We start from the raw sequence: 27,015 nt of genomic DNA, 5'->3' as shown, positions 1-27,015 counted from the left end.
GTGCCGCATTTTGTTTCTGTGTGTAACAAAAGTTTATATATGGAGTGGAGTGAAGTGCTTGCCCTTTTTTTGTGTTGGAGACTCTCTCACTGACACTGCCTACGTTTTACAGCCCTGTGGCTCTGTCTAAGTGCTGGAGCAGCAGAGGTAATGTTTTGGTTTGCAATCCTGGCCCCAGTCTCCTTGGATTGGCCTCAGAATATAATCACTATCCTCTGGCCTCACCCCCCCCACACCCCCCCCACACCCCCCAAAAAAAACAAAAAACAACCCCAACCCACACACATATACTGTGTCCCTCCTTCTCCACCCCCCCATGACAGCTGGCCTGGCTGCTGCTGCTCACTGCTGATCCAACCTGCCACCGTGTCTTTCATCGCCCTCATTTGTAGTTTTCTTTCCATGTGTGGTCAAGGAGCAAGATCTGAATGAGAAAATATGCATCTAAGTGAGCGTGTGTTTGGGTTCTTGTGTTTATTTGTTTGTTTTTTCGCTCTTCACTTTTACTTTGTGTGGCACTGTCCTAACAAGAGCACCCTTCATTTTTTGGTGTGTGTCATGGTGAAATGATTCACACAAGCTATGCTGTGATCACTTATGGCACTTCAGCTTACACGTGCCATGCTTTGAATTTCTTACATATGCCTACACTGGTGAAAGGTGTAAACCACTCATACTTTTATTGTTGTGTTTTCTGAACACTGTGTGCTTGATTTATGGCCTCATCTCTTCCCTGCATTTTCATGAAGTGACCTCTTTACATTGATGTGTGTGTTTTGTTTTCTTTTTTGTCTTGTCTGTGTTTGTGCTGTCAATCTGTCCTCGCTTCTCTCTTTCTTTCCAAACCATTTTAACTTTCTTTGTCATTGTTTTGTCACTGTCTAACATTAACATTATTTCCAGTTTCTACCACTTTAAAAGATCCATTGCGTGTTTGCAGTTCTAGAGCAGCACGGTGACCAGGTGCAGAGTCTCGGCTGGAAACTCGATGGATCTCTTTTGGCTTCCTCCTGCAAGGTGAGGACAGCTCAACCTGAACAGGATGTTAAGTCTTAGTCAAAACTAAGCCAAAATGCACAAGCACTGTGTAAAAAAAAAAAAAAAAAAACTAAGGAAACCTCACGATTCAGCAGTTTGTAGAACCAGCTGTAGCAGCAATAACTTGAAGTACTTGTTTTTCTTTATCAGTCCCTCACATCATTGTGGAGGAATTTGGCCCACTCAGTTCATTGAGGTTTTATGGGCATTCTCTTATGCACAGCTCTCTTAAGGTAACACCATAGCATTTCAGTCGGGCTGGGGTCTGGACTTTGGCTAGGCCATTGTAACACCTTGGGTCTTTCACCTTGGATCATTGTCCTGTTGCATGATAGAAATTTGGTCAAGCTTCAGCTGTCAGACAGATGGGCTCACATTTGAGTAAGAATACTTTGGTTTACAGAGGAGTCCATGGTTTACTCAATAACTGCAAAATGTCCAGGCCCTGTCACTTCTACACTAGCCCAAAGCATCACCTCTCCACCACTGTGCTTAAAAGTTGGTATCACATGTTCTTGCTGAAATGCCGTGCATGTTCTTTTTAGAGAAGAAAGACAACCCTCCCCATCCCTTTTACTGAACTTTACCATTTAGCATGCTAACTGAGGCCTGTAGAGTCTAAGATAGAGGTCTTGGGTTTTTTGCTGTTTGTCTGAACATTAAAGTCAGTTCACCCCAAGGTCAGTACAGTCTGAATTTACTGGGGCTTTCACTGCTGGTAAAATTGGCACCAATCATGAATGTTTTCCACTTGTGAATACTTTAGTTCACTGAACTGACTTCAGATTGTTTGGAAATGACTCTATAACCAGATTGATGAGCAACAAAAACAGCTTCTGTAAGTTCAGAGAAATTGATGTCCTCTTTGGACTGATCGAGCAAACTGACAAAAGTTCTGCTTTTATGGAGGTGCTCACACTTACTGATGATCAATTAATCAAGTACATTTGATTAGCAGCACGTGGCTGCTACTTACTCTCTTAATTCCTATGCAATCAGTAAAGATGTTTTCAGTTTTTCACATACTGCTTCTGCATTTTGACTTTGTTAAATATATAATAGTGTCACATTAAAATAATATATCGTGTGATGTAATTCATCTGGGGTTGTATTTACTAAATATTAAGACCCTTTTAGGGACAGATTATTTTCATTAAATCCTAATGCATTAAATCATAGACGTACTTTCTTTTTACTGTGACTGTACGTTACAGTGATTTAAAGTGAATGCTGTAACCCTCTAATATATGGACGGAGGGTTGATTGCTCTAGTTGCAGTTGTGGTTTGTGACCACTAGATGCAGTCAGTGTCTCACACTGAGTGCAGAAAGCCCCACTTTGAACATTGCTGCACTTTATCTGTTTATATGAGTTAATTTCAGAAAACTGTTAACACGGGTCAAACTTATAAAAAAGGGTGGGGGTCACATTACACATTAGATCAGAAACTGTTGAGCAGGTCTTTAGAGGGGAAAAGGGGATACATTTAGAAAACCAATTTTATAGCAAAAGATGTAATTTACCGTTTATTAATGTTTTTGGCACCATTATTAACATATTAAAACAGAAGGCCTGTGGAGATTTTCTTCATCAGACTGGAAACTTCAGTCTCTTGGCAATAAAGGCTCTAATAATGGAAACAAGCTGCGTACAAAGGATAAATATATCAAGGCCTTTGTTTTGTCTTGCCCCCACCTGACCCCTGAGCCCCAAACCCAATAAGAAGAATTAGAATCTGGTGAACAGTGCTTGTTTGACATCTCCACTGGGTATGTGGTTTATAGGAAAAGCATGAAATAAACTAAATTAATTGCTCAAGAAAGGAAGTCTGGAAAGCTGTGTCTTTATGGCCAAAGGGTTTTCTGTTTGGGTGTTAATAATTTAGGCAAAGAAAGAAGAAGAAAGGATGTGGTTTAAATCTGTTTAGGAATAGAAGTTTAGAGGGAATTATTTGATGAGTATATTTTGAATATAGAAAGAGCCCAGGGATCATTTTTTAAATATTATTCTGTTGTACACTGTTTTAACTGTCACATTATGCACTAGAGTAAACTTTACTAAAAGCTCAAATTAAGTGATTGATATGAAAATATGACAAATACTTAATGAGCTTACTTGAGCTTGAGACCAAATAAACTTTGACACAGAAATATACCACATGCATGTAATTAGCAGGTAACATTGTTGGCCCAGGCTCCCTTTGTTTGTCTTTGCTCTGACAAGTAACAAATTAATCCAGCAGTCATGGATTGTGTCCAAATGATGACATTAAGTTGACAGGATAATAGCCTTCACCGGAGCTAACAAGCCTTTCTGTCCAAAGTGAGACTTAGACGGAAAGAACCAGGCACCTCAGAAACAAGTGTGCAGAGGTGTGGCGGTGGGGTGGGGTGCAAGATCAGAGGCTGTGAGGCCTCTGAGGTTCTTGCCCCATTGGGCTCTGGTGTCATTTAACCAAAAGGCCCCTTTCAGTCTCCCCAATCTAGCTTATTAAAGCAAATAGGGCCTGCCAACATGTGGGTCCAATCTCTCCAGCCCTCCTGTAGGGTAAACACTGCGCACAGGGCTGGGTTGGGGGAAGATGAAGGGGAGACCACCACCCTGAGGAGCAAGAATCATGACAGGCCTCATTTGAACCTGGAGAGATGTGTATTTATGACACACTGTGGAGAAAGGCAGCATTCAGTGCAATGAAACCCACAGGTAGTGTGAGCAGGGATGGAGGTAGGCCCTTGTTTATCTGAATGATGGACGGGCCTGGGTGGTATGCTGTCTGGAAGTGAGGTGTCTGTGGGTTTATGCCCCACGGTTCACCTTGAATTTTGAATTTTATCTGTGCTCTGTCTCCCACAGAGCACAGAATCACTGGTTAAAAGGTTGTGTGATCCCAAACTGCCAGTCACAGTTACACTACACTAGTAACCATGGGAAACAACAAGCTGGCAGGACAGTGTGTTTGATGAGTGAAGTTGGAGTGAGAGAGCAGCCCTCGCCGAAGATTCCCAGCATCTGTGTGTGTGTTTGCACACATGTGAAAGTTGTGTGCAACACACAAGTGGCGAAAACTCATTAACAGCAGCTTGAGAATGAGGCTCCATCACTTTGATTATACAGCAGCTTTCTCAGCACACACACACACAAACACACTCATAAACACACACAAGGCTATCTGGCCACTCTGCATTTATGAGTTTAGGTAAAGTTTATATGTGTTGTTGTTGTCATAGGCTTAACAAGGTGTGTGTGTGTTCGCGTTTGCTTGCTGGAGAACATCTGTATGTGAGAAACCTCTCATTTGTGTATTTGCACAAGCTGGTGTCCTCTTCCATATCTTATGTGAGAGAGTCGGCATGTATGTGTTTGCATTGAAGGTTTCAGCATTCACAACATAATTCAAATAAATCATGGACATAATTGTTAGGGGCAGCACCAGCTTACTATCTCCCAAAATAAGCTCCACAAATAAATCTTTACCACTTAGAGATAGTTTAGAGCTCATAGATTGGTTTTAGACCAAATCTGGCATTTTGGCAGCAGGTGGGCTGTGGCCCATGTGGGTGTGTTTGTGTGTATGTCTGCCTTCTGAGTCTTTGGCTTAGCCCCAGGTCACAGCGGCCTGAAGACACAGCTTTGGGCCATCATACTCGTGGGTGGGCTTCACTCACACACGAGTGGAGAGGCAGAGAAAGAAGCAGAACGTTAGTTATTACCCTTGTTTACTACTCAAGTTAAAAAAATCGGAAAAATGTAGCTCTTTATTTATATTCTGTTGCACAGAGCTCATCTTTTTGTGACTTTAACTGCATCACAGTTAGCATAGTATATCTTTAAAAGTGCCGATGGTTTTGCCTTTAGAGTATTGCCTGCTGTCAGCTCCTCACGTTAGGCCGTTGCGGTGATCACGGTCGTGCTGCAGACACACATTCACATTCACAGTCACAGTTTGATCCCATTAAGCCCCCATTTCCTTCCAATCACATAGGAGCCACTGTGATTGGCTGCTTTGATTGATGCCTAATGCATGTTTGGGCTGGCCGGGGTCACGGCACGGGAGGCCACGGCGAGGTCACTGGGTTGCATTTGCTAACAATGAATCAGTGAGATCACGCTGATGAATAAGGGCACTTTGGAGAGCTTGTGTTGCTCTTTCTTAATTTTACTATAGATATATAGACTTTTTTTAAAAATACTTAAAAAAAAAAGCCCCTTTCCATTGAGCTTTTTTCCACAGAAGGAAAAAGAGGAAATTACAACACAGACATAATCTTTTTGGTTTTTAAAAAGTCCCAGTTTAAATTGGCCCTCTTAATATTTGTGTCATGTATCAAAAATAATAAAAATTTCTAATATTGCTAATTGACTTACTAAGTCTCTCTTTCTTTAATGCTTGGATAGGATAAGATGATCCGCGTGTTTGATCCCCGAGCCCAGCTGGCACCTGTTCAGGTAAGTCTCCAGTAAAAAGTCATCACAATGCTGCCAAAGGAACAACTGCAGCTGCTCTCTGGGCATTGTAACACTTGTAACTGTGGTCCACTTCTTGCTTTTTTTTGTGGCGTGGGATTTTGTTTACAGTGTAGAAGAAATAGAAAATCATCTCTCTTCAAAGTACCTATTGGTAGAATAACCACCCTGTTCATTGTCACTGTGCTCTACTGCCATTTACTGTAATATAAGCCCCTTTACTTTCCCGCACTCCATCTAGTGACAAACATGTTAACAGTAACCAAGAATGCTCACCACTGGCCACTCACAGTAATTCATCTACTACTGATTTATGGAAGTGCTGCACACGATGTCATCGCTGCTCTTTAATTCCCACGGGTACCCATCCCAGCCCTCATCCCTCCTTTTTTTCCCCTTTCTCCTCCACTGGCAATCAGCTTTGAGCCAATTTTATCCACCAGCAATGAGGGAGTGGAGTGGTAGGGCATTTGTGTGCTAAGGGGATGAGGAAGAAAAGATGAAGTGGGGGAGGCATGAGTGAGTGTTGCGAGAGGCAGCTCAGTATAGTGCAAATAATCTCACACATTTCCACAGTGGACCTCCCAGGCTGATTTAATTACTGGGGTAGTATTGTGCCTGATGGTCTCTTGTTCACATTTGTAAATATAAAGAATCTTGCAAAAACACAACATGAAGCAGCAGCTTTAATATATTATATCACAGAAATATCTGGAAGGCACAGCAGGCTGTATGGAAGTGAAGCATATTTGTGGGTTCATGCACCTGCGAACATGTAAAGACATTTGTATCTGCTCACACTGCACAGTATGTACTCGCCCATGTGTTCTTTATTTGTTTTGAATCTTTCGAGACCTTTATGTAAGGGTTACAGTTTCAGAGGTATGTCTCTGAAGTCAGCGAGGCAGCAAAGGAAAGGGTATGCAGATGATTTTATTTGTGCCACACGTCTTACTGCCTGTATAATGGAGTGAATGGGTGTCTGTTTTCTGAGGTAACATGAGCTGATTCTCTCCAGTCTTTGAACCCAGTTGTTTACATCAGGTGTCTCAGTGTTGATGTCATTTTAGCACACTGCTGTTCTGCAGCCTGTTGGAATTTTCTGCACAGGAGGATTTTCTCCCCAGAAATCCAATGCAGACTTTAAGAAGATGTGTCCAGCAGTGCTATAAATTGCCTGAAAATATGATATTCCAGGCAACTTGGTGCAGCCAAAGGGTGTCATTAGTTTAGATTAAATCAGTGCTGGGTAGTCTGTCTGTCTCAAACAGTGTCTCCAGTAGGAGCCAGTGGTTCCTAGTGGCGGGGATATGCTGCACTAGGACATTTTAGGAATGGGGAGAACCAAATACGTGAAAAGGCAAGGTCTTTGGGTCAGTTTAAAAAAACATTTCCTAAACGAGTACTGCACAAATTTTGCACTTCACATCTATTCTTCCCAGTTCTGCTGCATCTGAATAATCCTGGAGATTCCATCATTTTTTATCCACATACATTTTTTGATTGAGTCTTAGCTCATTTGGTCAATGACCTGATGAGCTCAGTGGATGCAGTCGAGAGGCATCTATCAACAATCCGTTCATTCACAACAATAATTGCTGCTCCTCTCAGAGTATTGTTCAGAACTGAATCAAAGTTACTCACAATGATTACCTGATGTGTCTCTTTTGGGAGTAGGGGTTCAAAATCAAGATTATATTTGCCATTTCACGTTCACATTTTTCCATTTTCACTAGAATGTTTTTAAAGAGTAAGTTTAAAATGCATGGGTAGACTGGTGTCTTTTTTAATGTTTGAATGATTCGTAGATCAGTGTTAAGTGGTTTAACAAACTAAAAAGATTCTTCTGAAAATGGTCAAGTATAAGGCCTGGAATCAAAATAATTTAAAAAGCAGCTTATGGCATGAAAAACTTAAAAAAAAACATGCAGAGCATTTGCTAAGACTAGAAACGACTGAGTATTATATGGCTAGAAAAAGGCTAAATTATGTCACATTCTCCCTGTGCCACATCTTCCATATTACTTCCTTTATTACAAGAGATAACAAATGCATTGTCAACACTTTTCTATCTAAGCAGTGCAGCTATTGTCAGAGATCTTTATTAATGTAGTAAGCAACCACAGTAGGAGACAGACTGAAGGTTTACTCTTGTTTTTATGCTTGCTTAACTCTCGTTTCTTCTTTTTTATTTTCTGTATAAGATATATAAGAAGCTAATGATAGACTCCTTTAGACTCTTTTTATCCCTCCCTCTCCCAGCTGGTCTGCAACAAAATTGTCAATTCAAAAATGGTTTGTGGCTTTAAAAAAAGTTTTCTTAGACTGCTTGCCGCAAGGACACTCAGAGACCATTGAGCCAAGTCTGCTAGCCTCTCCACCCTCTTTGTTTCTCTCTTTGCTTTCTCTGATTAATGTGTGTCTTTGCCTCGCAGACTACTAATATGTGCAGATATGTGATTCAGCAAACTGAGATTCTCTGTAGTCAGCACATTAATTCACCACCTCAAACCAAGGAGCACTGGGATCCAGATCAAAGTTATGAGAGGGTTTGCTCTTGCCTTTTTGGTTTTGCATTCTCTCCCTTTCTTCTTTTGCTTCTATAACAGAAAACCAGAAGGTCCTGCTTTGAAAAGCTTTGGTCTGGGCCCTCTGAAGAGTGGGCAGAACCTCACCCATACAGCTTTCAGATGTGTTTCTCTGTCAAAAGAATGGGAGAGCCACTGCCACTCCTATTAGCACCAGATCTGCTGAAGGGTGTGGGTGCTGAATCCTTAACACACTGAAACATGATGAGTGCAGTAATTCTGATGCAGAGAAGAGTGGGAGCCACAAAGCAGTTCGACACCATAAAACATAACATAGCACAACATTTCACATTGCATGAGTGGTTTCGATGAGATTCCACAAAATAGTTTGTTTGTTTCTGACATGAAGGCATTTTCAAGCACTTTCTCCACTTTGCATTTTCAATGGTTTGTTGTTGTAGATGTGATGCGATGGCAGGGAACGGCCATTGTGGCCACAAAGTAAACAGAGGGGCAGAGAAATGGCCAAACTATGCGAATTTGTAACCTCACTGGGAGGTCTGTTTTCCTTCCTGCTTGAGCGCCAGTCAGTTGTCTTCATCAGGAGACGCCGCAACTCTTCTCTGAAAAGACTTCTGGGGGAAGGATATTGTAAGAAAGCTGGGGAGCATTAGGGTAAAGCACGAGTTTCTCCAATTTTCAATCCGAATTTCCCTGGAGTAAACAAAGTGAAATGTATACATCTAACAGAAATGTTTTTCTTTTGCCCGAATTTGGAAGGAAGCCGACGTATCATTTGCAACACTCATCTGTGTAGTGCTGATCCAATAAGTGATTGTACTGGCTATTCTCCTCCTCCCTTAAGGACTGCAAAAGAAATTTGTATTTTCCAGGTATTTTTAGGTAGTTAACAGTCACTGGATATATCACAGGAATGAGAAATAACTCAAGGTAAATGCAGGCTTATTGATCGGTTCCTCAAAAAGCAGGTGCGCTCATGTAGATGTAATAATGAGGAGTTATTTGTTATAATGGTGGCTCTTGCGAAAACAAGAACAAGGCTAAAGAGAAATATTAAAAAATTAGAAGAGCAGGAGTGCCATGCAGCTCACCTGCTAAAACCATTAAATGACATGCAGTGTAAAAGCCCCCATCACACTGTCCTAGACGCGGGTCGGCGACTACCAAGGTGGCTACTATTTACTAGGGATGAATTTGTATTCCCCAACCAGTTAGTGTGTGGTTGCTAGAGGTTCATGCCTTTCACTGGGTGAAACCGGTTGCAAAGATGTTTACGGTTCAGCTGAATTCCACTTTGCATTATACTTTTAAGAACTCATTTGAAAGAGCAGGTCATCGAACGGTCAGAAGGTTGGTGGATTAATTCCTGACCTTTCATATCAAAGAATCAGTAGATACTGAACCCAGAGTTGATCCTCTATGCATCTGTACGTTACCGTGGCGATCTGATGCTATGCAAACCAATGGCAACATGGTTTTCTGTACAGCACTATATACCTTTTTGCAATAAATTTAATCTTGCAGCTACAGGCAACCTTCAGCAACTCACCATCTGGTCAGCGAATACACAGTTTTCCCTAGCAACCTGTCGTTGCCAGAGGGGCATAGACTGCTGTTTAGGCCACTAGGAGTGAGTGGGGCTTTAGGAAGCAATTTTACAGCAGCTACCAGCCACCTCCAGCTGCAACTTGCCAACCAGTCAATACATAAACACTTTGCTAGGGGGTAGTTGACTGGGACTTCACACGCAAACAATAAGAAAAATAGGAATTAAGAATCCTAAGCAGCAGACAAGCAAAAGTTAGATGAGATAGTTTAAGAGATGGGTTGCAAAGATGGTTTAGGAAACAGCTTCTATTGTGTTATGGGATGAATTCTTTCAAATTAAGTATTTTGTGGAGATCATTCCAGCAAATACAGTATTAGGAACTGTGACACAGGTTTTATTGTGCACCTGATTGGATTTTGCGAGGCACTCCTCATCCTCCACAGCATCCAGAACCATGAGCTGGGACACAGCTGGTGCCTTGGTTCCTCCAAAGGCAGCCTAGTTGAGTGGGGCTTGCTCATCCCTGTGGCCAGCACTGAATTGGGTTCTCCCTTAGCCAGGTGGAGTAAATATAGGCCCTAATTACAGCCCTGCTCCTGCTGTATTTATGGGAAATAAGACTGCACAGGGTAATTAAGGTCTTGGACAGAAAGAGCAGTGTATATACTGCATCTGTAATCAGTGCAAGTGTGTATGTATGTGCACAAGCGACAGTTGTTAGGTAGTTGGCGCACGGAAGACGGGTTCAATTTCAGATTAAATTTTTTCGTTTTTCCTCTGGACATCTTTTATTTTTTTCCAAGTAAAGGGGCTTTTTGATAAACTTCTAGATATCCTTCAACATACGTTTGGGTTTAAGAGTTACAAATAGATTTTTAAATAGTACATCAACCGCCAACTAATGTCATCCGAAGAACATTATATGATTTAAAGCAAAAATCTGTTAACCACACATTCACTGGGCATATAACATATCCTAGTTAAGCCGTCTCGTTTGTGTCGTAAAGCCTTTAAAATGGTAACATATATCAAAATCAACTGAATCTTTGGATTTCTCTCCAGAATTAAATGACACACAGCATGAGCATAGCAAAGTGGTGAATCATCAAGTACCAAACAAACATTTTTTTTTTAAATCTCTTTGCTATTCTTGGTTCTACCCTCCCTGCCATAACATCCCAATACTGGCCTCCTGTTTACAGATGAGTTTCTTTCACATCTCTTTGTTGCTGGGCCTCCACCCTGTTTTCCTGTACTGAGCTACTCAGTACAAGACTCCTCAAACTCGGCACTCAGGGCACACTGACCTGATCCTAATGGGCCACGTGTCTTTGTGGGCATCTCTGTCTCCTCTCCACTCTCTTGTCTTTTGATCTATCCCCAATGGCTGTGTATTTGCTGAGTGTGTGGTTCTGTATTTGACTTTGTGCCTGTGTGTATACCATGTGTCTTTTAAATTACAGTGCTGAAAATACCCCTCATAGTTTTGGGCCAGTGCTGGCCGTAGAGCTGTCGATCTGTGGTCGCTGGAAGAGGAGGGAGACAGGAAAAGGGAATAGTTTGCTGGACTTGGGGGCCACATTACTCTTTTTCAGCTCGAGCTTCTGCTGCTTGGGGTGAAATTAGAGAGGACCATGGGCTGCCGTGGGTTTGGACTTGAGGAGGGAACACTGGGCAGGGCCAAGGAAAAGCAAAGTGGTTTCAGTGCTATAGCATCTTTTATATCCCGCTATAAATTACACGGAATGAACTCTGTGTTAGCCGTTCTTGTATTTATAATTACAGGCATAATAAACTACACTTGGATGTCCGTCTTATCTGCGTTTCTTTGAATTCTTATAATTGTGAAAAAATAAGAGCGCATATGTGTGTGTGTGTGTTTGGAAAATGTGCGATCACTCTCAGATTACTCATTACAGGCTGAATAAACTACAGGCAGGCATGATGAGCTTAGATTGTGTGTGGACTCTGGCAGGCAGCACAAAGAAGCTCTTTGACTGCTGCAGAATAGTTTAGTTTGTATCACTGATGTCGACCCAAAGGGACAGCCATGAAGGAGAAACACTCAGAGACGTGATGTGAAATGGATGGACTTAATTTTGGTGTTTGTGCCTCTGCATTTGGTTTATTTGATGCTTCATTTCTTGTGCAACTCCGTGCATAAGAAAGAGCGGTTGAGGTGAAATTAACTCACTCTAGTACATTTTATTCCCATAGATTTAATCTTTGTGATGTGTGGATTTTGGATCAACCGTTATTATGGAAGGACTGCAACAATCAGCTGATATCAAATTATGAAATCTGTGTTGTTATAGTTCATTAGTGTGAACACATGCAGAAAGATACTGCAGTGCAGTGACTTGATGCAAAATGTGCAGTCAGCATTTCATATGTTCGTCCATCCATTGATTCATTTTCTTAACAAAATATCCAGTTCAGAGTCGTGGGGAGCTGGAGCCTGTTATTGATCGAGACGCTGGGTGAACCCTGGACAGATCGCTAGTCTATCACATACTAACACTATGGTCAATTTAGAACCTAACATGCATGTCTTTGGACTGCGGGAGGAAGCAGTTGTACCTGGGGAGTACCCACACAGGCACAGGGACAACATGCAAACTCCAACACAAAGGGGCCCCCAGCTGGCTTTCTTACTGTAAGGTGACAGTCCTAAGCACTACACCACTGTGCTACTTCTTTTCTATGTATTGGCTTTAATTTTCCAAATTGAATTTAAGAAGACAATTGCACTTCCAAGTTCAATTAGTTTTTGTTGTATGCTTTTGATAAGAGAGGCGGCTGGTGCTCAGGTCATCTACTAACTGGAAAGTTGGTGGTTTGATCGCTGGCTCCTCCAGTCTGAATGCTAAATATCCTTGGGCAAGATGTTGTCCTGTGACACATCTGTCGAAATGTATGTGCATGTTAGGTAGAAGAAAGTGCTTATATGAGTGGGTGTGAATGATTGAATGAGGCATGTTGTATAAAGCGCTGAGTGCTCAGGTAGAGAGGAAAATCTCTATATAAAAACCAGTCCATTTACCATAAGAACACTTGGCTGTTCAAAGTTGAGTTTCATAGTTCATGTTTGACCTTGGAAGCAGGAGCTGACACGATTATAAAGGAAATCCTATGTTTACTGTTAAATAAATATGATATCACTTGTTTTAGAGGCTGGAGAGGAGTTAGTAGAAACATGATAGAATAAATGTATGTGAGTGAGTAGGAGACAGGTGACAAGATTAGAAGTTAGTATATCGGAGCGAACATTCAGGTTGAGATTTGTGGAGACAGAAAGAGGCAAGGTTGAGATGTGTTGGACATGTGCAGAGAAGCGATAGTGCATATACTGGAGAAAGGATGTTGAACACAGGAGATTCATGGATTTAGTGAAAGGGGACCTGCAGAGGAGTGATAGAGGAGGATACTCGGGACGAGGTAAGACGGAGGCAGGTGACTTGTTGAGTAGCCAAAAGAAGAGAAGGAGGATCCCTGACAAAAAAATATTTTTTTATTAACAATATTTGCCGATATACAACTATGTGATCTTATAAAATTTTAATCTGCCTCAAAATATAATAGAAATATTGACTTTGATTGAAGCAATTTCCTCAAGTCCCCGGCTGTGGAGGCTTAATTTAAAGCCAAACCTCTCGTTAATATTCAATGGAGTATTAAAATATGCATCTAGTGTCAATACAAACTCTCATAGTTTCATAACTGTTCAGTATTCTACCAACAAGTTATTTCTGATTGCAGAAGATCCGTGCTTGCCAGAGAATGAAGTTTCACTTCCCGCAGAATGAAGCTTGTTTAGAGTTCGGAGAATGTCTAATACTAACACCACAGGGATATGGAGGCAACGTTGTGAAATGTGAAATATAATGTCTTTAAAGAACCGGAACTTATTCCAAGAATATGTCACGGGCTTACTCAAAGCTGAGCTCCGAATTCCAGCTACACAAACAGCATAATTTAACTTTAAACTGAGCCAAAAATGCTTCTGTGTTTTAAAAAGTATTTGTCTATATACCAGTATATCTGAACATGGCTGGAACCGGGCAATTTGTGGAGGGAAAAAAATGTTTCAAACGATTTAAGGGACAGGCTTTCATGTGCTGTTAAACAGCTTTTTAGTGCTAAATGTTTTCACCATCAATTTCTCATCCTGAATATAAACGTGCCATATCAGAAATATTCCTGTTTACCTTCCCACAGCGTCTTCAGAACATCCTCTTTTTCAGTAAGTGTGCAGCAGACTGCACACAGTGGTGCGGTTGAACAAATATTCACATTTTACATGTAATGCCAGTGAAGACTGTTATACGTACATTAGTTTTATTTTCTTTATCGCAACACATCTTCACTGTTTGTATAAGTTATGCTACAGATTCAAGACTCTATACAGTTGTTATATGTTACAATCTGCCAAAGTCAAGCTGCCTGTTAGTAGGCTGATCCAACCTTTGACCTCCTAGGGGCTGTCGTATTTTGTCGCTGGTGCACACATAATTCCATGTGATGTTTCTGTCCTACTCCTGTGGTTTGTCTTTATGTGAATACTCACCGTCCTCCTCAATCAGTATCATGCACAGTACTTTGTGCTTGTATCTTTTCTCCATCAGACCCTGCTGAGTTCAGGACCTTGTAATGGCCAGTGGTTAACTCAGCCCAGATGTTGTGCCCCCTCCCCCGTTTTCCTCTTTCTTTCCTTTTCTCTCTCAATCTCTGCTCCCTGTGTTACTGGCTGCCGCCCCGCTGCCAGTCTTAGTTACTTTCAGGGAAACTGAGGAGACTCTTTCCTAATGAGGAGTTTTTCTATCCAGGCAGCTCAGCTAAACAGTGGCAGAAAATGTGGCTGTTCTATTAGCAGAATTGGATGGAAAACGTCTCAGTTATGATTACTTTACCAGTGCTTAGTTTGTGACCTACAGTCTCTTCTCTATGCGCATTGACTCTTTGTAAGCTACGTGATGTCTCAAAGCATGAGGGGTTGGGGGGAGTAGCGGGGCCAAAGGTTTGAGGGGGTGTTAGCTCCATTAACAATCCAGATTTGTGTTTGTGGGTGTGTTTTTCAGAGGACAGGGGGTAAAAGAGTGGATGCCAGCTGGCAGCACCGAAGCCCTTTGCTCACATGTGTGTGTTGTTTGTGGAGCGGAGGCCCCATTAGTGTGCTGGCTCCTCTGAGACTCCCATTTTCCAAGTAATGAAGACTCTGTGCACACATGTGGGTCACACCTGGAGCCAAAAATAGTTGATGATTAGCTCTTTTTTTTTCCTTGTCTTTTTTTCCCCTGCCGCATCCTGAGATAATGGATCCACCGGCATGGGAATTGGCTTCTTTTTTAGCTTGTCTGTCATTTTTTCTCTGAATCTGCGTTTTCTTTGATTTGAGGGCAGGCTAAGAAGAAAGAGTTGGAAAACAGGGATCAGTTCACATGGGAATCGGTCGCTTCATCATTATTTTTAAATGGGATAGAAAAATATAATGAACCGACATCAGCGCCGTTTCAGGATCTTATAAGCTCCAATTTTACTTCACCTCAGTTTGCCCTCATTATCTCTGCTTTAGTTTTCAGCATGACCTTAATTGCCTATTTTGCTGTTTTACTTATATGATGCATTTAAAAAATACAGATTTTTTTTTTCTGTGTTCTGTTTAAAATTGGAAAAAGCATGCTGCTCCTGGAGGAATTACAGGAGAAGGGAGAAGTCTGCTTTGGAGGTAGAGCAGCAGAATGTGATGTGAATGAGCAGGTGTGTGATGCTGCGTGTGAATTGACCTGAGGATTAGTTATTATTTGGGTTGCACTTTCCTTGTGTGGAGTGGGTTCTCTTTGGACCTCCTTCGGGCTCCACGAGGAGTGCATGAAAGATGTATTGCTGTATGCATTCAATGACATCTACAATAGAAATCACCACATCTGGAGAGCCTGTGAAATGCCAAACAGCATAAGCAGAAGCTGACCTGTCAGATTGTGATGAGACTTGCATCCATATGCTGTGCAGTAGACCTCCACTGTAGAAGGAGAGAGCAGGAACTGAAAGACATCTGAGGCCAGCCTCAGAGTGCCCTCAGGAAATAAAGAACAGCGTGGGCTCTGTCCAAAACTAGGCTTGTTGATCTTAGTTTGACGAAATGGTGGCGATATTTCACATAAAAAAATACAGCCTGTGTTTTCTCTCTATGATATCTTTAATCACATAATTCAAGTGGAAAGCACTTGAATTCATTTTATTAGCTATGTAATCACTACAATGTGATTTACATGATAAACAGTAATGTAACTAAAATTATTTCAACAATTTCCCATGTTATATTGAATATACAAAGCTCCTTTAAGACTTCGATATATAAAGTTCTGCAATAAGGAATGTCAAACTCATTATATTGTGAAAAAGATAAACAGTTTATGCAGTGATTATGTCATTATTGTATAATTGCAGATAATTGGCAAAATAACAGTATAGATCAAGCTGAATAATAGTGTTGTTTTACTAAAATGTGTCATATCATACCAATAAATCACTGGTGGAATCCAAATGGGAAAATGTAAGTGTTATACATCATTTGCAGCAGCTTTAAAACCACCTTTGTAATAATGTATACAGGAGCTCTTAAAACAGGCTCAACTTGATCACTGGCAGCAGGTCTTTTGGGTTTTTTGAGCAGTAGGGTGGGGTCTCTGTGGATCAGTCGTGACCTGCATGGCACATCCCCTCGGATGCTTCAGTGGATGGTGGATATGGGTTGTTTGGAGACTGTGATTGTCTCTTTGATGTGTTCCTTCAGTTGCTCCAAAGCAGTTTTTGTGGTGCAGCAGGGCACATGTTCCTGCTGGGCAAGGCTACAGCCACTGGGGATCGTCATTGCCATGAAGGGGCAGCTGTTTTTTTAACAATGTTTCAGCGGGTGGCATGTGAGACTGTGACATCTCTGTGCACATTTTCAGGCTGTTTTCCGTATTGCATAAACTTAACTATAGCTATTCAGCACAAGCCCCAGAGGACTTGCAACTTGTGTTTTAATTCAAAAAGGATTGCTTTGAGATGGTTTTGTACTGTTGGGCAGAGGTTTCTGCTGTTAGCATCAATAAAATTCTTGCTTTAAACCACATAGCAGTGGTATTTTTGCAAAAAAAATAAAGATTTAGATGTTCAGTATTGAAAAATTTCCCAAAATATTCACCTTAATCTCCAAGGGGATGCACATGCAGAATGGCCTCTATTCCAGTGCTATTACACTGATTCTGAGCATTGGACACAGGTGTGCATACCTGCATAGGTGCTAAATGTTTTTCCTCTCCAAGGCCAAAGTATGTAATGAGTTCTTAACAGTGGAAACTATTGAGCATGGAGAGAGGAGGGTGGTGGCGGCGGGGGATGAAATTCTGGCTCACACAAGTCTTTTAAATGCTACATCCTTTTCCAACAAAAGCAAGCCTGGGTCATCTTTTACTAATTGAGTCTCATAAGACAACAGGTTCTGCTGCAATTTGTGGTTTCATGCAAGAGCTAAATGGAAATTTTCCTGGAGTGAAGCTGCTGAGTGTTAGAAGGCATGTTGTAATTGGGAGAGGAGAATGAGCTGTTTGTTAGCATAGCAAAGACGAGGTAATTAATCAGTGTGTCACTCAGCTTCCCCATGCTTGGGTGTTTCACATGCAGTGTGCAAGAGGTCAACACTTGGGCAATAGCCATTGAAATTAAATCCAGTTTTTGAAAGATATAAGCCTGGTTGGGATTTTATACACTTGCCTCATCTCATTGTCCCTTTAGGCTAGCACCTGCTGTGGCCATTATAATCCCATTAAACTACTTGTTCTCATATTTATTGTGATCTTTTTTTCCCGTAATATCAATAATTTCACAGGTCTTTGAAATCAATACAGGAAAGCTCCAATACCTAACTTTAATTACTGAATATAAACAATCATTTTGGAACGGAAGCAATTAAAGGAACAGCCTCCAGTATTTACACAGGGTAAAGGATTCCTGGAGTATAATGACACGGACGTGAAAATGACATGCTTTGCACACGTGTGCCTCTCGATTGACTCTCAGCGCTCGCAACTCATGCTTCTATGCAAAGGCATGGGGGTATACTTTGAAGATGTGAAGCCTCTATGATGTGGTTTCAGAGAGGGAGTGCAGCCAGCCAACTGTATCCGTCGCAGCTATGAAAGAGCCATAAATGACAACAGGCACTAAAGGGCTGGGTCAGGCTACAAAGACTGAGCAGCCTCGTGGGGTCTTCAACAGTGTTGGCATGATTAATTGTGTAGGCTCCGGCTCAGTCAGAAACGCTCTTCTATTTTTTTGCACATGAAAAAAAAAAGAAAACAAAAGAATTGTCTCTTTGTTATTGTGGCTCAGGTCTGGCGTGCAGATTCTCATCACCCCGAGTGTTGGCAGTTCTTGCTGTCATCAGCAAGATCATTCCTCCCTCTGTCATTTGTGCCCTATCCTGACCCATGAATCTCTGGTTGGATTTAAAAGACTGAGCCACTAAGTGCATCTCTGTAATAGTCATTGCTTGAACCTTAACCACAATAACCATCAAAAACCCTGGAGATCACCAAACATACACTTGAAATCTCCTCTGGCTGGATTTTGCTTCTTTTGGACTGAAAGACTGATTTGGGGAATTTACTGGTCCCGTTAATCAAGATAGTTCCAGGAACCAGCTAAGTCTGTATGGTGTGCTGAGCCAAGGAAAACTTCTGTGACCTTGGATGGTTTTCCCAGAGGGAGGCCCCTGCTAGTAGGCACACTGTTGGTATCGTCAGAGTGGTGCGATTGGGTCCAGTATGTTGTCCCGGGATCCTGGAAAGTGGTGAGCATAGCGAAGGCTGGTGCTGTTGGCTGCTGGATTTCTAGCAGTGGCCAAATGCCCCAATTAGCAGCCTGGCTCATATATACAGTTTTTGCACCACTTAAGTGTTTAATTTCTTCGGCAGATAAAGTGATTTGTTCACATAGCCCAGACCAAAAATCACAATCTAAATCTAAAGCTGCCTTGGAGTTGAGCTTCTGATAGATTTTTATGACATTCTAGTGTATGATTCATGGCTTTATTATACAACTCTATTATCTTAGATAGAATTTAACTGATCCCTTTTCTAGATGCTGTGAGAGTATGCTTAATCCATCAGTCACCCATGTTTAGGCAGCTGTGATCTCCGGGTTTGCAGTGGTCTAAAATAAGCAATTAAATAAGTTCAGTGCCTTAAATATTTTGAGTAAATGAATCTTAGATTACATGTGAAGTTTTAACAGGACTCTGTGGATTCCTGTGAAAAGTATACCTTTACTGCTTCCATAGGAATTAAGATGGTAAGCAGTAGTAGAAGTATTGCTAATGAAATGCATTCAATTAATTGATCATCAGTAAATGTGAGCACCTCTACAAAACCACAAGTTTTTGGCAGTTTGGTGGTAGTTAATACAATGTTGAGGAGGTAAGACGTTTCCAAATAATTTAAAATCTATTGTTCTACAGCAAAAAAGATTGTTAACAAATGGAAGCATTGAGGACAGTTACCAATCTTCCAGTGTCCCAGCAAATGCATATCAAGGTCAGACCATGTAATGCAATGCTACATTTCAGACACTACAGTCCTCAGTTAGCATGTTCAGAAACATCAGAATCAGAGTACTTTATTCATTCATTTGTGAAGTTGCTTTTGAGTAAACCAATAGACGTCTGAAGCAGTTTTCCTTGAACAGACAAGACCAAAGTGGAAATATTTGATTATAATGCACAGCATTATGTTTGGTTAAAGCCAAACACAGCTTATCAGCACAACCACGTCATACCAACTAAAGCTTGGGCTAATTTTTGGTCATGCAACAAGACGATGAGCCGAAACACAGCAATAAATCGACTACAGAATAACTGAAAAATAAAGGAATCAAGGTGCTGCAATGGCTCAGTGAAAGTTCAGACCTCAACCCGACTGAAATGCTGTGGCGGGACCTTAAGAGAAATAAATGCCCACCGACCTCAAAGAACTGAAGCAATATTGTAAAGAAGAGCAGGCCAAAATTCCTCCTTCAGTGCCATTTAGTCTCTATGATTTATTTTCTTTTTCCTGAAACGAAAAGCAAAAAAAGCAAAACTAAAAACAACATGCATCGCAGCATTGCACCTGCTATCTCACATTGAAGGAACTCTAGGACATATGATGTATATTCAGAATGTGGGGCATGTGTAGGATGAAACTGAGAAAACACGTCTTTGATCCCCCTAAGATTGATGTTTCCAGTGTAAAGGTGGACTATGTGCCTTTTCCTCATGATTCATTTCCCATTTCTACTCATCTCTCTCTTAAGCTCTCCACACTTTCTCATCTATTAGAAAGTAAAAGTGGATGCATTTAAAAGGGAGAAGAAAATCTAAACATCTGGCTTAAAGAAAAGACTTCTGTATATTCCATTGTAGCTGGATGCTATTTATATATCTATATATTTATCTATATATAGATATATATATGTAAACTTGGGGAAAGTCCAGTGTGTAGAACCTCCCCAGGGGCTGCAGGCCTTGCCTGTTGTCTGCAGAGTAGACGTGGCCCCTTAGCTGTGCTCATTGTCGTGTTGGCTCACATCTCAGTTCATCTTGAGCGGGACATTTCATTTGCTGACACAGGGGAAATGAGACAGGCGGAAAAATTGACTGTAGGCAAGTCAAAAACGAAAAAATAAGGATGTCTGTGTGGTAAATTGTAAAAGTTAATGCTATTAGTAAGCTCTGTAGCTGCATTTTATTGTTGGAAAATAATCTGGCCCACTGTGTGTAAGAATTTTAGGATCAAAATGTGAACACACGAGCATTAAAGATTGACAGCAAGCAGGATTGTTTTGGTTCTTTGACGCTGATCAGTCTGCAAGGCTCTAAAATAAATGCGAGTTATTTTAATCACAATAGTGTCAACACCAAAAAAATTCTATATGCATTGTGAATTCAGGAAACATTTCAATTACATGGAAATGGGGTCATATTATGGATTTATGCTGTTACAGCTGGATTTACACTGTTGTCCACCTGCTGACCCTGCACATTAATTTTCATTTTCAGGAAGGGAGACAGCAGAAAAGGCAGTGTGCAAAAATAAGAAAAGGGACTGTGTCTTCCTGACTTTGGAGAATTGAACAAAAAAAAAAAATAGTATGGTTCCAATTAACAGAGAAAAAGCGGCGGTAGGCGGCAGAGGAAATGAAAGCATAAAACGGCTGGTTTGATTACCATCTTCCACCCACCCCCCGACCCACCCCAACTCTCTTCTTCGTCTTACCTCCCCCTCTGTCCTATTTCTAGTAGAAGCTTCTGTGGAGTCCGAGTTACATTTAAGACAGCAAATCCCGACCTAAAACACAAGTTAAATGGCCCGTGAAGGCAGAAAAGGATGATGAAAACCGAGCAATCGCTAAAAGACTAATTAGCCACAGATGAAAAGACTGAGAGGGAGTCTGTTTCAAGGGTGATGAAAGCGACGAGGCAAGGAGTTATTGATTAGAGGAGTGGAAATAAAAATAAAAGAAGGCCAATTCTTTGGGGAAAGAAAATGAGGAGCAGGTTGCAGCTGCAATCATGTGATGCAGTGCTGGCAATAGAGAAGCTGATCTGGCTTTGTACGTCATTTTTACATCATTTATAAACTATTAAAACAAATGAATGAGTGTACGTTATGGTTCTGGCAGGTGGATTTTGTTACCTTTAGTCAGAGTTGTACCATGTTAAATACACTACTTTGCAAAAGCCTTTGACGCACTCCTCTTTTCCTGATATTTTGATTCAAGAAGTAAATGTTCTTGTAATTTCTACAGTGGTATTGAGCAATTGTTTTCCAGGCTTTCTAACGGTCTTTAAAAGTTTTTCTTTTTTTTACATTGATTGCTTTAGCACTCATTTTCTGTCCAAACCTGGTATTTAACTAACCCTAACCTATGAATAATTCAAGCATAACAAAGGGACCTAACTCAAAGGATGAATCAGGATGAATAATCTATAAATAACAGACAAGTTAAGAAAGACCCGATTTTGAATTGTATCTTTAGGCGCTTTGTTACTAGCAGAAAATATCAACAATAACACAGTTTGACAGGCATAAAATATTTTTGCACCAGCGATTTCCAAAGACTATTAACCAAAAACTTGTTCTATCTTAGCATTGCGTGCAGTGTATCCTAAACAGATAGGAGGAAACTGGGCAAATGGAGGACAGAAGAAGAAGTGAAAGGAAGACAAAACTTTCTACAGCAGAAATAACCTTATCTGAAAGTCTTGTCCTTAAAAAATAGTAAACAATGCAGCAAAGACCTGACAGATGTATCAGGCTCATCAAGAAGCCAATCTTAAGGAAGGGAAATGGGAAGAAAAGGCTGAGGTATGCCAAATTACACAAGAACTGGAGTGAAAATCAGCAACGACGTGTCTTGTGGAGCAATGAATCCAAATGTCATAGTTTTGGTTTAAACTATCATCAATTGGTACGGAGGAGGGCAGGAAAGAGGTACGACAGTCGGCATCCAAACTCAGCTGGAGGCTCTGTCGTGAGTTGTGGCTGGTGATTGAAATCTTGTTAAAACTGATGAAATTATAAACATCAAAAAGTACTGTCAGGTTTTGATCCATCATACAGTACCATAGAAAACGGCTGATTGGCAACAGCTTCATTTTCAGCATGATAATGATCCCAAACACACTGCCAATGCAGAAAGTTACAAGAATACGTGATAAATGTGGTCAGACCAAATACTAACCTTTAAGCTTGTTACAATTGTACAAATAGTTTTGGCCTTGTAAACTGTATTTCCATGTATTTTTGCATGTTTTATTAAATCTCTGCACCCATTTCCCATTTTCTTAGCACAATTTAATGAAATTAGGGGTGGTCCAAGACGTTTGTACAATACTGTAAATCTTGTAAGGCAGTTAATGATAGGATTTTCCAAAATTTTCAAATATTATTTAATATAGAGTACACGTAAGATCCCTTTTTTTTAATTTGAGGAAGCTGAGCAGCAGCAGATGATTGACACCTACCAACTTTAAGCCCACATTATCAGACTGGACAGTGTCAACACACTGTTATAAGACAGGATGAAATGAGTACTTATTCTTCCAGTACATTAAATTAAATTCTTGACTGCTGGCGCTCATTGTTGAATACACTCCCATTGAGCTGATATAGAGAACATTGAAAAACTGAACAGAAAGAGGGGCTGTGAAATAGAGGGATGGAGAGATTATGATAGTTCCCATATGTGCATACAGACACCTGATATTCATCCTGGTGGGTGAATCAACATTCTCGGTGAGTGACACAGATGTGCACACCGTCTGCTCAAGTTCAAAAGTTAAATAGCTGAGGGAGAAGGACAGAAGGAGATGGAATGATCTTCATTTGTTTATATTGAGAGAGGATATTTAATAGACCCATAAAAGCATAATTGGCCAGACTGCTGACTGGCACTTTCCTGTTGCCTGTAAAGTGTTTAACCTCGGTGTAAACCCTGCCTGCTGTCACTTCAGTTTGAATTGCATTATCACTGCCAACAATTCTTTCATCCTTTCTTTTTATCCTTCTTGGGCATTCCTTCTTTATTGTTATTAGACTGAATTCAGTATTTTTATGATTTAGTCTTTAAAATATTTGCCCTGATCTTGATGCGGACGCTTTATTCTTTTCCCAGATGTGATGTCATTTCCTTTACTTCCTTTACTCTGTCATTCGAGCAGGTGTAACTGATCCCCTGTGCATATTTTGTAAATTCATGAAGTGTCTCTCACTTTTTCTCAGCTTATCTGTGATTCCATCCTTTGTTTGGCTTTTAAGGAAACATTTGTCTTGTTTTCCTTTTTTTCTTTTCTGTTACCTCTCTCTTTTTCGCCTCATTTTCAAATGTGTCGTGGTCGATTAGTCAGATATCTGTAAGGTTTAGCTGTGAGCAGGAGAAAGCCTAGGTGAATGGGATTTCAGACAGATTTATGACCCCAGTGGAGAGATACTGTTTGGCAGCATGTATATACACACTCACAAGGTCCAGATGTTGTGTCCTCTGGCCGCCCTCCGGCATCAGTAGTATTGTAGCCCTCTCATGGCTGTGCTACTCTTCCTTAAACTGAAACACTGTTTACTGGGAAAAGGTGAATGGAGCTCAGAAAAACCTCCTAATACTCAGTTGTGCAGGGGCTCCAGTTTCCAGCTGGAGCCACGATGACAGCTTCATTGAGGGGCTCAAAGTTGCACATGCTTTCAGATCTGCACGTGCCTTCAGATCTGGGTGAAGGATGAGATGTTGCCGTGATATCTGCAGAGAGACTTCAGGCTGGTTTATAAGCCCTGCCTGGCTGCCTCATTGATGGCCTGTCTGCAGTGGCAAAACTAAGCTGTTCCTCTCCAGATGTGGCTCACAAAGGTGAAATGTTGTTTTTTTTTCTTTAAAAAGAATTATGTCTTTTCCTCCTTCCTACTCCACAAGCAGTTCTAAAAATAGGACAGAAATTTATGGTGGTATGAAATGAGGGTCTTGTACAATTGGCTTCTTTAGTATCACTAGCAACATAGATCTAGGGCTTGTGGATGGTATAAAGAGATATGTTTCTTTCTTCTTTCCTTTATTGCCACCATAAGCTTGAAGTCTCTAAACAGCTATTCATGATCTGTAATTGCTACAAACTTTAAGGTTTCCGTGCGGATGAACTTATCATCCTCATTCGTGACAGATTAACTAAAGAGGCTGTTCCCATCAGCCTCAGATGTACTCGGTGTCAGTTTTGGAAATAATAGTGTGTTAATCAGAGACTGTATTTAAAAGGTGGATGTAGCCACAGTGACATCAATCAAATGTGAATCCACTTTTTAAAGTCTTAACTTTATGTTCAATTCAATTTTATTTATATAGCGCCAAATCATAACAGTGGTCAAGGCGCTTTGTATTGTAAGGGAAAGGCCCTAAAATAGTACAGAGAAAGCCCCATCCATCAAACAATCCGCTTTGAGCAACCACTTGGCGGCAGTGAGAAGGAAAATCTCGCTTTTCACAGGCAGAAATCTCCAGCAGAACCAGGCTCTGGGAGGGGTTACCATCTACCTATAGATGTTGGGTGTAGTGAGATTTATGTAAATGTATGACAGTTATCAGCCAAACCACACTAGCTATGTTAGCATATCATCTAAGTCACACTGACTGGTTTATCAAGGTAAATCTAAAGATTTTAGAGAACAACAAAATGCTTAAATTTACTCACATGCCTCTTGGTTGGCTGTTAGTCTAGTTAACTGCCCCACAATCCAAATTACTTTGAGTTTCTCGGGAAGGGCATCTTTATTAGAGCCTCTAATATCTCTACAGTGGATATTAAAAGCATGGACACCACTGTTAAGATGAAAGGCTTTCATGATGTTAAAAAATAAGGCCACAATAAATAATTTCAAAACTTTTCCACCTTTAATGTGACCTTTAGCAGAAATGCCACTATGTACGATTTGACTGAAAAACAAACACATCTGTTTGGGTGGAGAAAAAAGCACAATAAGCGGTCTGTATAAGTGCGCACACCCTTAAACTAATACTTTAAGTACCTTATGATTTAATCAGTATTCAGTGACATTCATTCAGCGGCGTTCCCCTGGACGAGCTGGGTGAGGTGTCCTGGAAGAACGAGTTTTGGGCTTCTTTACTTAGACTGCTGACCTCAACACATGGACCAAATTATTTGATAGATTATTAAAGTATTAAAGAGTATTAAAAGTTCACCAAAAATGCACCTACCAGTTGTTAACGTGTTTAATTCTGGCCCTGATTTTGGTGTTTTAACAGCGAGGGTAACTGGGATTTATCTGCTTTTGCAAAAAAGTATTCAAGCCGTTTTTGACTAATGCTAAATTTAGATTGTAAATAGAGTGAACACCAAATCTCATAAATCAACATAAACATTTACTTTAAGCGTGTCAGGTCAGAGCCATGCCGTGCCCAGTACAGGTCCACAGGAATGGCAACAAGCCTGCAGACTTGGCCTTCTTCACGGGTGATGCTTTTCTCACTTATTGCAAATATGATTGGGGGGGAAAAAGCTGACCTCACATTAACAAAGTCATCTGGTGCTCAGCCATGGATTAGCATAACTAACTATGATAAAAAAGTGATGATGATGCTGTATTTAGTCTGTTTACTCTTGCATGTAATTAGAACACAATTGGAATCTCCATCTGTTTTTGAGAATTGTGACTCACAAAACACATGTGGCTCCTAAAAGCAGTTTGAGTGTTAAACAGAGCCCGCATGCTTTAAATGGACTTCGCTCAGCTTGTTCTTAGTTTGGTCAGAGTTCCTCACCAATGCTTTACCCCTGGAAGGAAATCAGCCAGTGGTGATGGTGATGAACGGCTCAGTGGCAATGACTTCTTTTCATGTCTGTTTACACGGCACTAGCTTTAGCTTTTCTCCTTCCTTGCTCTTTTCTGATGTATTGCTTCTTTCGAATGCCTGTGTTTACTCTGGACCTCTGCTGTACATCTGAGGATGGACTTATCAAGGCAAATATGAGCTCTGTTACCTGCATGAGGTACACCATCTGACTACAGGCTGAAAAATGATCCCAGTCTCAGCTTAAGTGTTTATTCAATCCAGGACTTATTATCAACTTTGTCAGTACAACTTTGGTAGTGTTGCTTTAGAAATATGTTTGAGGGCCAGGTCAGTAGTATATTTTCTAAACCCTCTTAGTGGATGAAGCTATCTGGGAGCATACCAGGAGCCAGAGCGCATCTGTATAACATACAGGTGGTGTTAGATAAAACAATGAAACAGACAAAGACATATCACCCCTGAGAGTGGTGCAGAAGTGAACGTTTGATCATGACGTGTGCAGATGTAGCGTTGTCAACAATAATTTTGTTTGCAGCAGCGTCAGGTTTTTGCAGGATATAATTTTAGATCTCCAACATGTGGTTAGTCACCGCCCTGAGTGGTTGCCAATCAGGAAATGACTCATCCTAAAATCAGCATCTGATTTCTGTAGGTCAATATCTGCTTAACAAGAGGTCTGTATTACTCTTGCTTAAGCTGAAACTGTTTAGTCTGAAAAAGTGAAAAGCTCAGCAGATAACACTAAGATGAACTGCGGTGGATCCAGCCAGCAAGCTCTGATGACATCTTCATAGAAAGTCTTAAAGCCGCACATTCCTTCAGATCTGGGTGAAGGATGACATCATGTTGATGTGTTTAATAATATTAAAAGATATCTGCAGACAGAATCCAGGCTGGTTTACATGCCCTGCTTGGCTGCCTTGTGGTGAAGTCCTGAGGGTTACTACAATGACTAAACAAAGTTTTTCTGCACCAGATGTTGTTTACAAAGGTCCAATATTTGATCTACCAAAAAGAACTGTGTCTTTCTGTCCTTCC

General features: G+C 40.8%; 1 protein-coding gene across 1 annotated transcript in view; it reads left to right on the top strand.

Moving 5' to 3' along the window:
- coro7 (coronin 7) overlaps nucleotides 1–27,015 on the top strand; it is a 108,448-nt gene that overhangs the window by 4,637 nt on the left and 76,796 nt on the right. The window contains exons 6-7 of the mRNA XM_085271240.1: nucleotides 941–1,017; nucleotides 5,434–5,484. Of these exons, the coding sequence (XP_085127366.1) occupies nucleotides 941–1,017; nucleotides 5,434–5,484 (128 nt within the window). The remainder of the gene's footprint in view (nucleotides 1–940; nucleotides 1,018–5,433; nucleotides 5,485–27,015) is intronic.

This window comes from Mchenga conophoros, linkage group LG4, assembly GCF_057382185.1.
Source record: "Mchenga conophoros isolate Kocher_MC1m ecotype Shallow Benthic linkage group LG4, M_conophoros_male_GT1.1, whole genome shotgun sequence".
In the NCBI taxonomy this organism is placed as follows: Eukaryota; Metazoa; Chordata; class Actinopteri; order Cichliformes; family Cichlidae; genus Mchenga; species Mchenga conophoros.
The sequence above is the reverse complement of the archived record's forward strand: the minus strand, read 5'-3'. Positions and strand labels throughout refer to the sequence as shown.